General features: G+C 38.8%; 1 protein-coding gene across 4 annotated transcripts; it reads right to left on the reverse strand.

Annotated features, from left to right (window-relative positions):
* Positions 1 to 474: 474 nt before the first annotated feature.
* rundc3b (RUN domain containing 3b) lies at positions 475 to 11,221 on the reverse strand. Of its 4 annotated transcripts, none has more exons than XM_027286943.1 (11): positions 10,961 to 11,220; positions 6,944 to 7,059; positions 6,669 to 6,802; positions 5,565 to 5,650; positions 5,274 to 5,363; positions 5,039 to 5,119; positions 4,569 to 4,743; positions 4,007 to 4,164; positions 2,643 to 2,789; positions 1,891 to 2,012; positions 475 to 1,810 (listed from the first exon to the last, which is right to left on the reverse strand). In XM_027286943.1, the coding sequence occupies exons 1-11, from the start codon at positions 11,053 to 11,055 to the stop codon at positions 1,665 to 1,667; spliced, it is 1,350 nt and encodes a 449-aa protein (XP_027142744.1). In that variant the 5' UTR covers positions 11,056 to 11,220; the 3' UTR covers positions 475 to 1,664. The 4 variants fall into 4 exon arrangements, with proteins under 4 accessions (XP_027142744.1, XP_027142743.1, XP_027142745.1 ...); XM_027286942.1 differs by having other exon boundaries at positions 6,935 to 7,059; XM_027286944.1 differs by lacking the exon at positions 2,643 to 2,789 and having other exon boundaries at positions 6,935 to 7,059; positions 10,961 to 11,221.
* Between the last annotated feature and the right edge of the window lie 2,515 nt (positions 11,222 to 13,736).

Below are 13,736 nucleotides of genomic sequence, written 5' to 3' on the forward strand. Positions count from 1 at the left end.
TGAAAGTAGAAAAACAGCCCTTTCTGCATTATAGAGATTATCTAAATTTATATTATATTTAATTTAATATTCTATGGTTTTATTTTCACTGCTATAGATCGTGCGCACAACTGAAAAGAAATCATTGTTCAAATCAGCTTTTTGAGGCAGTTTTCAGCCAGCAGATGGCAGCCACAGTTATGTTAATATATTTTCTATGTCCTACATGTGGTTGTCTCACTGGGATCATGTGCACTGTGCCTGAAGTCCTTACATTAGAGATGAATCTCTAATTTATTGTGTGTCTGTGCGTTCCCCCGCAGACACCAAAATGTTTTTGCACTTCCAGACCCCTGTAAGCTGTGAATATGTGTATTACAGAGAGAAACACACACAAAAAGCCAACATCATGTCAGCGAGTATAAAGCTATGAGCTACAGTACAGGACTGACAGTTCTCAAGAGTACGTACGTACATACATACATACGTAGTAAATTCTTTTCATTCATTGACTTTATACAAGCTTTATCACCACATCTGCTCATTGTCAACAATAAACAGAAATATAGCTGTTAAATTCTCACTGTTTGAATAAGAGTTTATTCAAAATGATGGCTATAAAGACAAAACAAATCCAATAAAACAGCTGCTGTATGTTTGTGCAAATGACTGCTGGAACGAGCTAAGTCAAAGGCAAAGTCACCACAAGTTCAGTGTTGAGGTACACAGCTAATCACCAATAATAAAGTGTTGAATTATAATATATTGTTCAGTTTTAGGAATGATCCATTTGTGGTAATTAACCATTTAAAATACTGCATTGAAATATTTAAAGGGAAGTAAAGTAAACCAGAAGAACTGAAGGGTGAATATTAATCATAGTGATCATTACCTGAGAACAAAATCATGTGATACTGCTTTATGCAACATAAAATGATTTAAAGGTGCAAGAGCATTTACATGTAAAAACAAAATATGACACGACATTATGAAAAACAGTTATGACAATCATAAATCATAGATATTGCTATATTAAAAAACAATTTGGTGGCAGCAGTAACGGCACAGAAGATGACAAAGATAACAAAAAAAACTTTCAACTGCAGGAAATGATTCACAGTGACGAATCACGAAGAGGCGCGCTGACCGAGCGTGTTATCTTCTAAACTCTAGATCTGATCTACAGTCAGTATTTTCAGCATGCTATAGACTTGAACTAGAAAACCTTCGAGAGACGTGAAAACACTTGCTCATCACATTCTTCTCAATACTGTAAAGTGACACGGTAATTATTACAACTTTCTATTTTAATTCATTTCCAAGATAGGAAAAACTTATGCTCCACACATAAAAAAAACACCAAACAAAACAAAAAGACTTTAAACACACACTGATGAGTTTACAGCTGGAAATCCTTAATAAAGAGTCAGAGATTGTTACAACTGAATTGTATGTTAATAAGACATTGCTCAGCATGATGGCATTCAGTTTTAACACAATTCAAAGTACGTGCTACACCAGATTCTCACCTCGCCACCCTGACGACAATCTGTTAAAGCTCTGCACTCCGCATACAGAACATAAACCTCTACAAAGAGCAAATCAACATAACATACATTTAGACAGTTCCTGGGTTGTAGATTGTCTGGCCCTGGTGGAGATAATTTTATTAGCTCTCCATTCCCCTACGAAGGAGTGACGCCTGGGCTGCTGACCTCTGTGGCAGGACTGGCCAAACACTCGCTGGACTTCAGGCTGGCCAGAGACTTGTAGCTGGAGACTGAGGTCAGGGAGCCACACAGACCTCTCAGAGACGGAGTTTCCTCTTTACCTGAAAGACACATCATGAGTACTCACGTCAGAGTGGAAACCTTCCTGGACCACGTCGCTTACTTCAGAAGGAAGACGTACCTCGGTGGGGCCAGTGTGTGCCGGTCGGCTTGGCCTCTAGACTCTGTGTTTGTGACGGTTCAAGAGAAGTCTGGGAGAGGCTCATGTCTGCAGACATCTGCTCCAGACTCTGGAAACTCTTCCTAGAAAGAGAGGACAGTGGATCGGTAAAGGTGGCAAACGAAACTAGCTGTGAAACAACTCAATGGCAAATTATTTTAAAAACATTTTTATAACTTTCTGATTTAACAAAAATATCAAACCGCTGGTCCCAGATTCTTTTATATTCTAAATTAAATACCTTTCGGTTTTAGACTGTCAGATAAAGTCAACTTTATCTTGGGTCTGGTGGCATTTTCCACTATTTCCTTACGTTTTATAGACTACTTTATTTGAATAATAATTAAAAAAAAAGATAAATACATAAACAGAGTACATCACCAGCTTGGGATCTGCAAAATAAACATTTTGCTGTCTCAGCTCCTGTTTGAGCCACAGATAATCCATTGTCAGTACATCTACATATGCACCACACCACTGACTAATCGCTGGCAAACTCTCTGCTGCAGTAGATCCAGCTTGACATATTTTCCTGAGATCAAGTTAGAGTCTTCATTAAATTACATTATTTGTGAGGGTTAGCAATAACAACACAACACAGTAATAACAACACAGTGACTTTAGAAGCCAATGAATTAGTTAATAATTAATTGCAGCCCTCAACACAACCAAACTAAACCTGGAAGCTGCAGCATGTCAACTCATCTACATACTCCTCCCACTGTCCTGTGCTCTTCCTGTACAGTAGCGTTTCCAAGGCAACGGCGTTGGCATCCAAGGCGACTGGCGATGGCCACTGATTGGTCAGATGGGCGGTCAACTCTTGTCTGGACCGCAAATCATTGTTTTTCAGCACTGTCCTAAAGATAACAAACGGTGTCTCGAGTTAGAGACGATTTATTGACGAAAAAAAAAAAAGCATAAATAACATAAAAAAGCTTCAACTGGCAGCTACTTCAACTCCTTTTTTGTTTGAGTATTCTTCAAGTACACAAAGCAGACAACATTCATAACACAAAAAATACATAAAAGCTAATGCTCAGCTGATAGATCAGCCAGGTGATGTTATTGATGTTATATTATGCTATATGTTATATTATTATCTTATCAAAGATTGATTTATCTTATCAGTATGTTATTTAATATCTAAATTTAAGGGATCTTTGGTCTACAATGGACCATGTACTCATGTCATGCAGTAAATATGACATAGAAAGAACGGTTATGATTTCAGGTTTACAGAGGTTGGGAGGAGTGGAAGCCGGGATAAAAGATGTATTTGAGTGTGGGGGCTCCAGAGAAGGGAGAAAATGGATATTTAGGTTTTTAAGACAACTGGATTAATTAAAATACTATGGATTAGGAAACAGTGCAGGAAACTGCAGTAAAACCCTCAAAAAATAAGAAAAAGAAGAAGATCTTTAGTACGTGTTGGTGTGAAAAAAAATCAATATTAGCCGATATACATCATTGGCAGATACAAACTACCTCAAAGTAAGTCATCCCTGACACAAATCATAAACCTACCCGTTGTCAAACACAGTAGATCTCTTACATCTGTGTCTTTTTCTTTAAAAATCTAATCCTACACTTAACTTTTCTTCATTTGTGTCTTATCACACTTTTACCTACATATTTTACTCCCTCTGACTCACGGTCTTAGTCTTTCCGTGTCAGTGCCTCAACCTTCATGTCACTTTGCTTCTCTGTTTATAAAAATCCCCTGACTCATCACCCCGGCTTCAGACTACATCTTCATTTCCAAGTATTGCGACACAAATCCTCACGTAACTCACGTTGAATCAGTCATCAAACCAGGAAAAAGTATTGAACATTAATGAAATTAATGGGAAGACACACCGCTGATGCAGCTTTTCCTCTCGGCTAAAAGCAGCACTGTCTGCGATTGATTCAACAACACACAAATTACAAAATGCCTGCAACCTCCAGGCTTCTTGCTGTGTCCTGAATGTCAAATACACAGCTGGATCTGCTGCAAAGTCCTCGCCACCTCATCATCAGCGTTGTTACATGCACTCGCTGACAAACACACACATCTAGCTGGTCATGAACTTACAGTTGGTCCTGTAGCTCCAGTACAATGTACTCAAGCTGTTCTTTCTCCAGTGTGTGGGTGAGGTGTGTGTCTTCTAGGCTCTGCTGAAGAGCTTTGTTATGAGACACAGTCTCTGAAAGCTGAGCTTCTCGTAGACGGACCAGCTCTTCCAGATAAACCTGACACAAACACACATAAAAAAAAACTCATTCACACACCATGTTCTTTTATTTATTTGTTGTTTACCGCCACAAAGGCGCTGCTGTTTGAATTACACGTCTGAATCTTTTCTTTGTTGTGGCTCAAAGCAAATGAAATAACTGGAGAGCAGAGACTGTGGCAGCTTCATCTTGAACAACAGCTGACGCCACAGAGGGATGAATTTCAACTGTTTCAGAAAAAACACAGAGTTGAAAGCATGTTTGTCTTCACAGAAGGCATTTCCTCCTGGCATTTTGCAATTCAAGCCTTTAATCCTATGTAGACGTCAAGGAAAATGTCATATTGGCATATATTAACATCTAATTTGATGATCCTAAAAGAACTAATATTTCACACACACACACACACATTGGAGTACTACCTTTTGCTCCAGTGCCATGCGATACTTCTGCTCAAAGCGTTTGCACTTGCTGACCAAGTTGCTCTGCTCTGTGAAGATAGAGGCAGCAGTGGCCATCTTGTCGGGGGTGCTGCTCTCACTGCCGCTGCTCCCCATCGTCCTCATCTCCTCCTCGTCACTGCTGATACTGTCCGCACTGCACAGGGAACCAGCATGTGTCTCGTAATAGCACACATACTATAAAATGTTATGATTCAAACTTCTGATAACTCCGCTGTAGATAACAATATAGATATCATGTAAACGCCAATAAATATAACATATGTTATATAACATCCACCGGTGCATGGTGCTAGGACAAAGTCTGATAAACTAAAGAGATAAATAACACACATAACACATTAAGAACATACGGAGATGGGTTCCCTGACCTCTGCCGTACACTAAACTGATGATGAACAGTGTGGAGGGAATTATTTGACCTCTTATACCTCTGTGTGAACTTCAGGTAAGGCGTGTAGTCGATCACGGCGGGGCAGCTGCCGTCCACGCCCTCTCCTTTCAGGCAGAAGCTACAATGAGAAAATCAAAACTTTGAGAGCAGTCATACCCAATATATAAGGGATGTTCAGTGATTTGACAATGTTATTGTAAGCATCATCTTGCACAGAGTTGCCTAGAGTGAGGTGACTGCAGAGTAATAGTAAGAAATAACGTGATCGGCACCTGAAGTCGATGGTGTTGAGTCCGATGAGTGTGTCTGCCAACAGCCCCGCCTCCTCTCCCAGCATGATCGCTCCATCCTCGTAAAACCTCCTACAGTCAACACATGTGCACACGGTTATAATTCATTCAGCTCAAACTCCATTAAGAAACAAGTAGAGCGCACAGGTGCAGCTGCAAGAAGATCTGAATTATCCTGCAGGACACTGATGATGGAGAGAGACTTCCTTAACACAATTATAACTGGGTTAAGGGGGAAACTGTGTGTACAGTACATTAGCACAACATTCAGACCTGGTCGTTTTGAAATCCCTCAGTGCAGATGAGATGTATTCTGATAATCTTTTCTCCATCAGGACCACTCTGATCCAAGCCCTGCCCTGCAGACAGAGAAGCATAAAACACTGAGCTGTTATTGGGAGTTTGTGTTACTTAAATAGATGACCAGTAACAAGGGATATACAGGATAACAAGACTAAGAGGTTACAGCCATGATAGCTGCTCTGTGAAGCTGTACTACTACTGTTAAGCAGATGTATGACAGGAACACAGTCATTTGAGTCAGTTAAAATTAGACCAGGCTCCAGATGAAAAGTCAGAGACAAATGGTAAATGGACTGTACTTATATAGCGCCTTTCTAGGCTTCCGACCGCTCAAAGCGCTTTTACAGGACATATCTCATTCACACACATTCATACACTGACAGCATCAGTTTGAGGAGCTAACCATTCATACACAGTCACACACCAATGGCACAGCCGTCAGGAGCAATTTGGGGTTCAGTATCTTGCCCATCTCGCCAATCATCTGATCAGTGGACGACCCACTCTACCTCCAAGCCATTGCCACCCCAAACATCAACTACATTGTGGTGCCAGAGGAAACTTAAAGGATTCATCCAAAGTCTAAAGTGTCATTGTCTGAGAACCATAAATGCGTAAATTTTGTGACTATGCATTCAGTAAATGTGGATATATTTCACTAGATAACACTAAAATTTGGAACACCAAACATTAAGATCACCAAAGTCTGGAGGATTCATCCTCTAGGGACCATCAATATTTGTCAATCTGTTCAACAGTTGCTAAGATATTTTAGTCTGGACCAAACTGGTGGACTGGCATCCCTATAGCATAAGTCTAACATTGGTAACATGGCTAAAAATGACAAGTCATAACAGATAAAAATCTATTATGAAATGTCATTTAAAAAAGTGTCATGACTACAAAATGTGGATACTTTTGGACTTAACTCAAGATGTAGTGCTGTGTAAATAAAACTGATATTGCTTATACCTTACACACGTTTTATCCAGTTCTCTGTTTTGTATTTGACTTTCTGTTGTTTTGAAGTTCTTCAGATAACTAAATCTGATCCTGTAACAGTTTTATCCTCACTTTAGCTCTCGACGATCGAACATTCTCCATGCTCTCGATGCTTCGGATGCAGTTATGAGGGACTTTACTGCAGGCAGCTTTTATGTAATCCCAGAAACTCCGAGGACTCTCATAACCAAACCAAGTTGTCTGACCTGAGAGAAAAAACAGAAAGAAACAAAGGTATTTATATCTGCATTCATACTGCTCTGAATTTTAAAGATCCACACAGCAGCTAGATTTATGTAACTGTGTGTGTGCGTGTGGATGAGAAGACGGTTGCTTACGTTTTTTACCTTTGAGTTGATGGCTGAGGATGTGCTCCAGGATGGAAACAAAATTAACAAACTCTGGAGATGAGTCATCTATTGTCTCGAAACAGGAGCGGTCCAGCAGAGTCTTCACTGAAAACCTGAACACAGAAGATGATACACAAACACTGGGATTATGAGACTTAAAGAACAACGTCAACTAGGGGTTGTCTCGACTTGGGCTTGGAGGCTAAATAAAACAAAAAGACTACATGAAGCTTTATAGGCATTTAAAAGGAAAGAGTCTAATGCTACTGGCATTATGTGAATTGTGGAAAGTGAAGGATCACTCCTCGTTTTTGTGCACTGACGTCTAAATATCCAGAGTGTGATTACAGATTTAATGATGTCAAAGACACACTTAGACTGGTAATAAGTCTGTGAAGTTTTTTAAGTTGTCCAGGTCACTTTTCCTTAAGAAGAAAAGAAACCTGGGGCGACTGAGACCGAAGAACAAATCTGAAAAAGCCTCTTACCTGATGTACATAATGAACATTCAAGAAAGCCACATACAGTAAGAGGAAACAAACAGAACAATCATCTTAATTAATATATAACAGAAACACTGAAGTTTATTTTACTTATCTTACTCTGCACTTTTACAAGGCATGAAAAATAAACACATCTGGCCTCAATAGTTGTAATGAGGCTTAATCATGATCTTAGTTGTAATGTGCAGCCCACTCTGATAGCCATGTGCACCGACCGACTCTACTTAATCTGATTTCAACTAATTAGACAGGAAGGAGAGGTAATGGACATGGCTGCCATGTGTGTCAGTGTGTGTGTGTATTCCAAAATTTCTACTAAATTGTGAGTAGCGCATTACATCAACTACATAATCTGACTTCATATGTCTCTGTCTAAGTTGTTGCTTAGCAGCACAGTGACCACGGAGTGTGTGTTTCCTGTGAATGAGGTAAAAACTGATTTAATCTTATTTCCACTTTTTTTAATCTCATATCAAGTATATCAACTTTCAGACGCTCTGAAGAACAATGTAAACAAACTAATTTCCTCTCTGCAACAAGTATATTGCACTTACCCTCTAAGTTATTACTTCTTTCAACAGCCACACAGTAAAAATCTAAACACGTCAACTCAATATGAGAAAACCTAAAAGTCTGGGACAGAAAAACCTCAACAAAAATATTCTGCTGTAGAAAATGTATCACTGTCAAGGTGGTTTTAACATACAGTATGTGATCCAGGTAAATTCATTTACAGAGCACCCGGTGAATGTTTACCAATGGGCTTCATAGAGAATACTAATAGTGAGAAATAGTTAAATAACTCTCGTGGACAAAATTAGAACAACTTTACCATTATACAACATTAATAACTGAGGTGACTTTAACACAATCGTATAAAGTTGGGTCATGATGGTCAAACAGACTCATGACAGCCCGAAGTTTAATTTAAAGCCTCAAAACATCCACAACACTGTCCACCCTCACCGCTGTTTTGACTTATGCTGCATTCACATGCATCTCCGGAGGTTGGGTTTTGTCATGAAACATCGAGTACACAGTATTAGTGTTGAAGTGGCTGAAGTCGTGAGAGCCGCGTTGCTAGGCGACTGACAACAATTATCAACGTCAGCTTTGTTCCCGTTAAAAACAACAACAAAAAAAAGGTGAATCCGTTTTCTGCATTCCAACATCATGTTTATGAATGAGAGAAGAAAAGACATGTTTACATGTGACAGTGAGAAAAGCATGGGCGTAAAATAATAACAAAATAAATGATAATAAAATAAATTCCAATTAGGATTAATAGGACTTTATTATTAATGTAATATTGGGGCTTTTCCTGCAATGACAAGTCAAAAAGTCTGCTGTGAAAAAGGCCTCTTGAAACAGAAGCTACAAACCTACGTCAACAAAATCAGCTGCAAGGTTAATGATGGTCTGCACAGAGGGCTGACTGCTTCAAGGAAAAGCTGATTGAGTCAAGGAAAAAAAAAAAGCACACAAGACTTGAAACAGGGGTGATCTTGGACATTTATTACAGCAACAGCAAAACTTACGAGATAGACTAAAACATACAACCTCTGCAGAAAGAATGAGTTCAGTTCTTCAGGACAATTACAGATACAAACTATCCCATCTCACCTCACTTCATATTCACGTACTCAGACTGAGGATGGGCAATTACCTGTTGTAATATTATGTGTGTGTCATAAACTAGTTCTCCAGGATCTTATCTACACAAAATTACACAAGGTATCTGACTCAGGTTCCCCGAACAGCATGTTATCCGTAACCACAGCCAAAACAGAAAAGAGCAGGTGGAGCACATTAAATTAACTGGCATCTTTTCAGTCACGGGTGTGCAGTCGTGTTGAAGGCTTCTGCAGCAGGTACATTAGAGTCTCAGCCTTCCTCCAACAGCGATCTACACTTTTCTGAAAGCTTAAACCCTCTAACAAGCAGCAGCCTGTCAGCAGATCACACACACTGTGCAGACATGCTCTGGTGAAGAACGTCAAGTTTCCAAAGATACCAAATATCTCTGGTATATATGAAGCTGAATCATATGCAAGACATCCGGATAGTTCACTCAGTGTCACACATCATGTGCACTTCAAAGAGCCGCAACAAGCCAATACAGGATATCCACGTCACTAGGGATGCAAACTATACTGATTAGTCTATCTTTTCTTGATTAATCATTTAGTGTCTACAGTGTGTTACAGTTTCCCAACATAACATTCACATTACTTGTACTGTCTGACCCAGTTAAAGTTTAACTTTAAAGAGTCTTTGGAACTAGTATAGATTTGGCATATCTGGCTTAAACCTGTGACTGAAATCATTTATCTGTTATCAAAATAGTTGTCAATCAACTGGAAGATTATTCTGACAACTTTAAACCGAGAAACAGAGAAACACAAAAGGAGAAAATGTGTGTACTTGTAAGACATTTCCTCCCTCTGTTTTTAATTGCATTAATATTTCATCTTCTCCTTATTAATTCTGCCAATTTGCAGTCACTTTGCAGTCACTTTGCAGTCACTTGTGAAACCTGGGATTTACATTTGTTGTTATGTAAAGCTGCGAGACTCGTCCCTGAAATGTCTGGGCAGACACCAGCTGGAGCAGGTGGTGCATTATCAGTTTGTTTTTGGAACTGTTGCACTTTCTCTGTGCTAAAAAAATAAAAAACATAAAAAAATAAATACTCCTCTGTATCCCTTTTCCTCTGACCCCATCTCTTCTTCGGTCTTAAACGCACCACAGGGATTGTTAGCAGTCAACTGACATGTGGCGGCAGCAGCACAGAGAGGACCACAGATCAATAATCAGAGCAGAGAGGTTTTCACTACAACTGACAAAGAGGCAGGCGACATGTCTGTGTGTACAGACCTCAGCACCTATCAGTGCTGCTACTGCTGCTCCAGATTTATTACTCAGCTTATCATTTACACATTTACAGAGTTTTCTAGAGAGTATGGATCTTTAAATTTAAATTGAAGGCAAAAAAAAGTTATTGATATCAATCTAATTATCTTGAATTATACCCCTGGTAGCGTAAAGGATGAATCTGATCTGACTTTACACCATCATCAAGGGAAACAAAATACATAAGTGCATACATAAACAACTGTTTTTGATGGCTAACAAGGCGGAGGTGAGGTCGCAATGGGGGAATTTGGGTTTTTCAGCATTTGACCCTAATTCTGCACTGATCAAAATTCTGGTAATTAAAACAGAAATATGCTTCCATGAATAATTAAAGGAGGCATGTGGAGGCTGCAGGTGGTGGTGGGCGTTATGTGCATGTGTGCATGTTTGAGTAAGTGACTGGAAAAGATGATTATGTACAAAATACACACGATTACGGCATTTATCTGAGGTCACCCACATGAAATATTTTTTTTTTTTTCATTATTATAAGTCAAGCTAACCTCATTCGCCTCTGATATTATTAATTAACACCGTCTGAAGCTGTTTCATCCTCCCTGTCATCAAAATAAAGCACAGTGTGAGGGATTCCCACCTGCACACCGTGAGCAGGTTCCTCCTCTCCACCGCGGTGCTCCTGCCCGCTCCCCGCTTGCGGACGAGATGCAGCCCCACGCCAAGCGACGCCATCCCCGACCCGTGTCGCTCCGAAGCTGCGGCGGCCGGAGGCGGTGCGTGTATCCTCCGCTCGCCGCTCCCTCTTCACCAGGGCAGGACTAGCTGTCTCCGTCACCCCGGAGGAACACACGCTGCTCGGCTCAAAGGGAGGAAGGAAGGAGGGGTCATGCTGAGTTTAATGTTGTATGACTTCCGGTGAGTCTTTCAAAATAAATGAAATATATAGCACTTACATTGTACATTTATTTTTTTTTTTTAATTTAAAGATTATACTACATGTTTTAATAGTTATGTACTGTTGATGCAGCTCATGCTGTTAATATCATGATATGGTTTGTTTAAAAATAATGATTTTATATCTTACTTTCCTGTCAGGGCAGTGTGAAAAACTCTTTGCAGCAGAGTTTGCACCTTTGTGTAGAAAAATGAACTTTACAGGAACTAAAATATAGTAGTTGTGAAGAAATAAAACAAAAATATGTATACGTCTGAAATGTCTTTGTTTACACTTTTTTATTAATTACATGATTTCATGTGCTATTTAATATGTTTTTGATGTCTTTAGTGTCAATCTACAATGTAGACATTAATACAAAATAAAGAAAAAACATTGGACCTATAATATTTATGTATAGTCATATAATAATGAAATAATCTAACTATAAGTTCAATAGCACACTAGATAAAAACAGACTATATATACAAAAATACAAAGGTAAATGCATAGCATAGTATTAAATATATAAAATAAATACTTTTCACCTGTAAATCATATAATTTTGTTATCTTGAACATAAAGATATCTGTCCATATCACAGGTTATATTACACGCCATATTACTCTGAGAGTTCCTCTCCACATGTTAAACTTTGATTTTAATTGAGCGCTTAATTTAAGATAAGTTAGACTTCAAGGATCCTACGTCAGGGATATTCACTTGTTACAGCAGCTTGTCTACATAAGATGGATAAGAAATACTCATAAATAAGAAATATATAAAAGAAAGCCATGAAGTCATGTTGGTGTTGAAGACAGCTGTTGGAATGAAGGACCTGTGGCAGCGCTCCTTCTTACATGGTGGGAGTAGCAGTCTGTTGCTGAAGGAGCTGTTTAAGGCCCCCACAGTCTCCTGCAGGAGGTGAGAGAAGTTGTTCATGATGGATGTCAGCTTTGATAACATCCTCTTCTTCCCCACTTCCTCTGTGGAGGCTAGAGGACAGTCCAGGACAGAGCTGGACCTCTTGAACCTGTTTGTCGAGTCTTTGGTCTGCCTTTATTTTGAAGGTATCAAACCGGTAGTATGATGCTGTAAATAAAGTGAGTTATTATGGACAGTAGCGGAAAAACAAGAGAATTTTTAGCCTGTCATCTGTGTAAGGACTAAAATAAAGTGTGAGTGGCTTCCTGTCATCCACACAAAGAAAATGATCACGTGTTAATTACACGGCTGTTTTAATTTTATGTGTTATCAGCTGCAAGTGTTAAAAAAAGAAGCTGAATCATCCAACAAAATAAATGAAAATATTCTGTATCTGTTGTTTTATTCTTTAAACATGTGTTATGTTAAAGGCCCCACCATTGTACCATTTCTTGACATGAATTACACATCTTTAACAGGTGTTGTTAAAGATTTTGAGTTGCAGATTAGAATAGTTTCTCACTTAATTCTAATTAAAATACAGACTGTGAGTCTGTTTAACTCGTGTGCTGATAAACATTATGCTGATGATGTAAGCAAACCATTCACAGCATCAGGTAACATTATGATATCATGTCAGTAAACAGGAGTGTGTCAGCTGTATCCTGGTTCAGTCCCGTGTTTTATTTATTTGTTTGTTTGTTTGTTTGTTTTTGTTTACGTTTAGATCACTGATTGGACCTTTAACTGCCTTTAAATGCAGTCATCTCGAAGGAGGAGGGCGCCATCCAGTGGCTTTAGTGACAATAACACATTCATCCTTTATTTGCAAATCCTTGTTTCCTTCGCATTTACTGTCTCTTCCTAAACACTTGTCCTTGATCTCGATAGAAAGACAATGAGGAAGAAACCAGGCGAGAACAGCAGCGTCTCATATCCATGTGTCTGTCAGAGCCTTTTAACTTCTGTGCAGCCAGCATAGAAACTTGTGAAAGAATTAGATTGAAAAAATGTGACTCAAACCACTGACAAACCACAGGGGCTACATTTCCCATGGTGTCACTGACAGGGTTTAAAACCAAGTGTAAAGAAAAAATGTGTAACGTTTGAATAGCATCTTTACTGGGGTAATTATGAGAGTAATAAGAAATCTTTGCGTAAGAATTAATGTTCTATAGGAGCCCGTCATGTACAATATATTAAAGTCATCATCTATATTTTGTGCTTCTCATAATACTCCTATTCCAAAAGTACTATGTACTTTTAAAAGTACCGATTGTGCAGAACAGTGTGAGGGGTCATGATTGATGGGGTTGGAAAGTTCTTTTCTTTTTACACAAATTTGTATTAACCTTCTCTACTCTGTACTTTTTTTAAATGAGACATTGGGTAATTTTACTTACTTGGGCAACAAAGTATTTTAAATTAAGCTTTATGAGATTTTTAGAGGAGAGCTTTGGTGGAATTGCAAACAACTCACAAACACTTGAAATGTGACAAAGAGCCTCAACCTGACACATTTTTGAAAGAAAAAAATGGGAATAATAGCTTTAAT

This window comes from Larimichthys crocea, chromosome XIII (genome assembly GCF_000972845.2).
Source record: "Larimichthys crocea isolate SSNF chromosome XIII, L_crocea_2.0, whole genome shotgun sequence".
In the NCBI taxonomy this organism is placed as follows: domain Eukaryota; kingdom Metazoa; phylum Chordata; class Actinopteri; family Sciaenidae; genus Larimichthys; species Larimichthys crocea.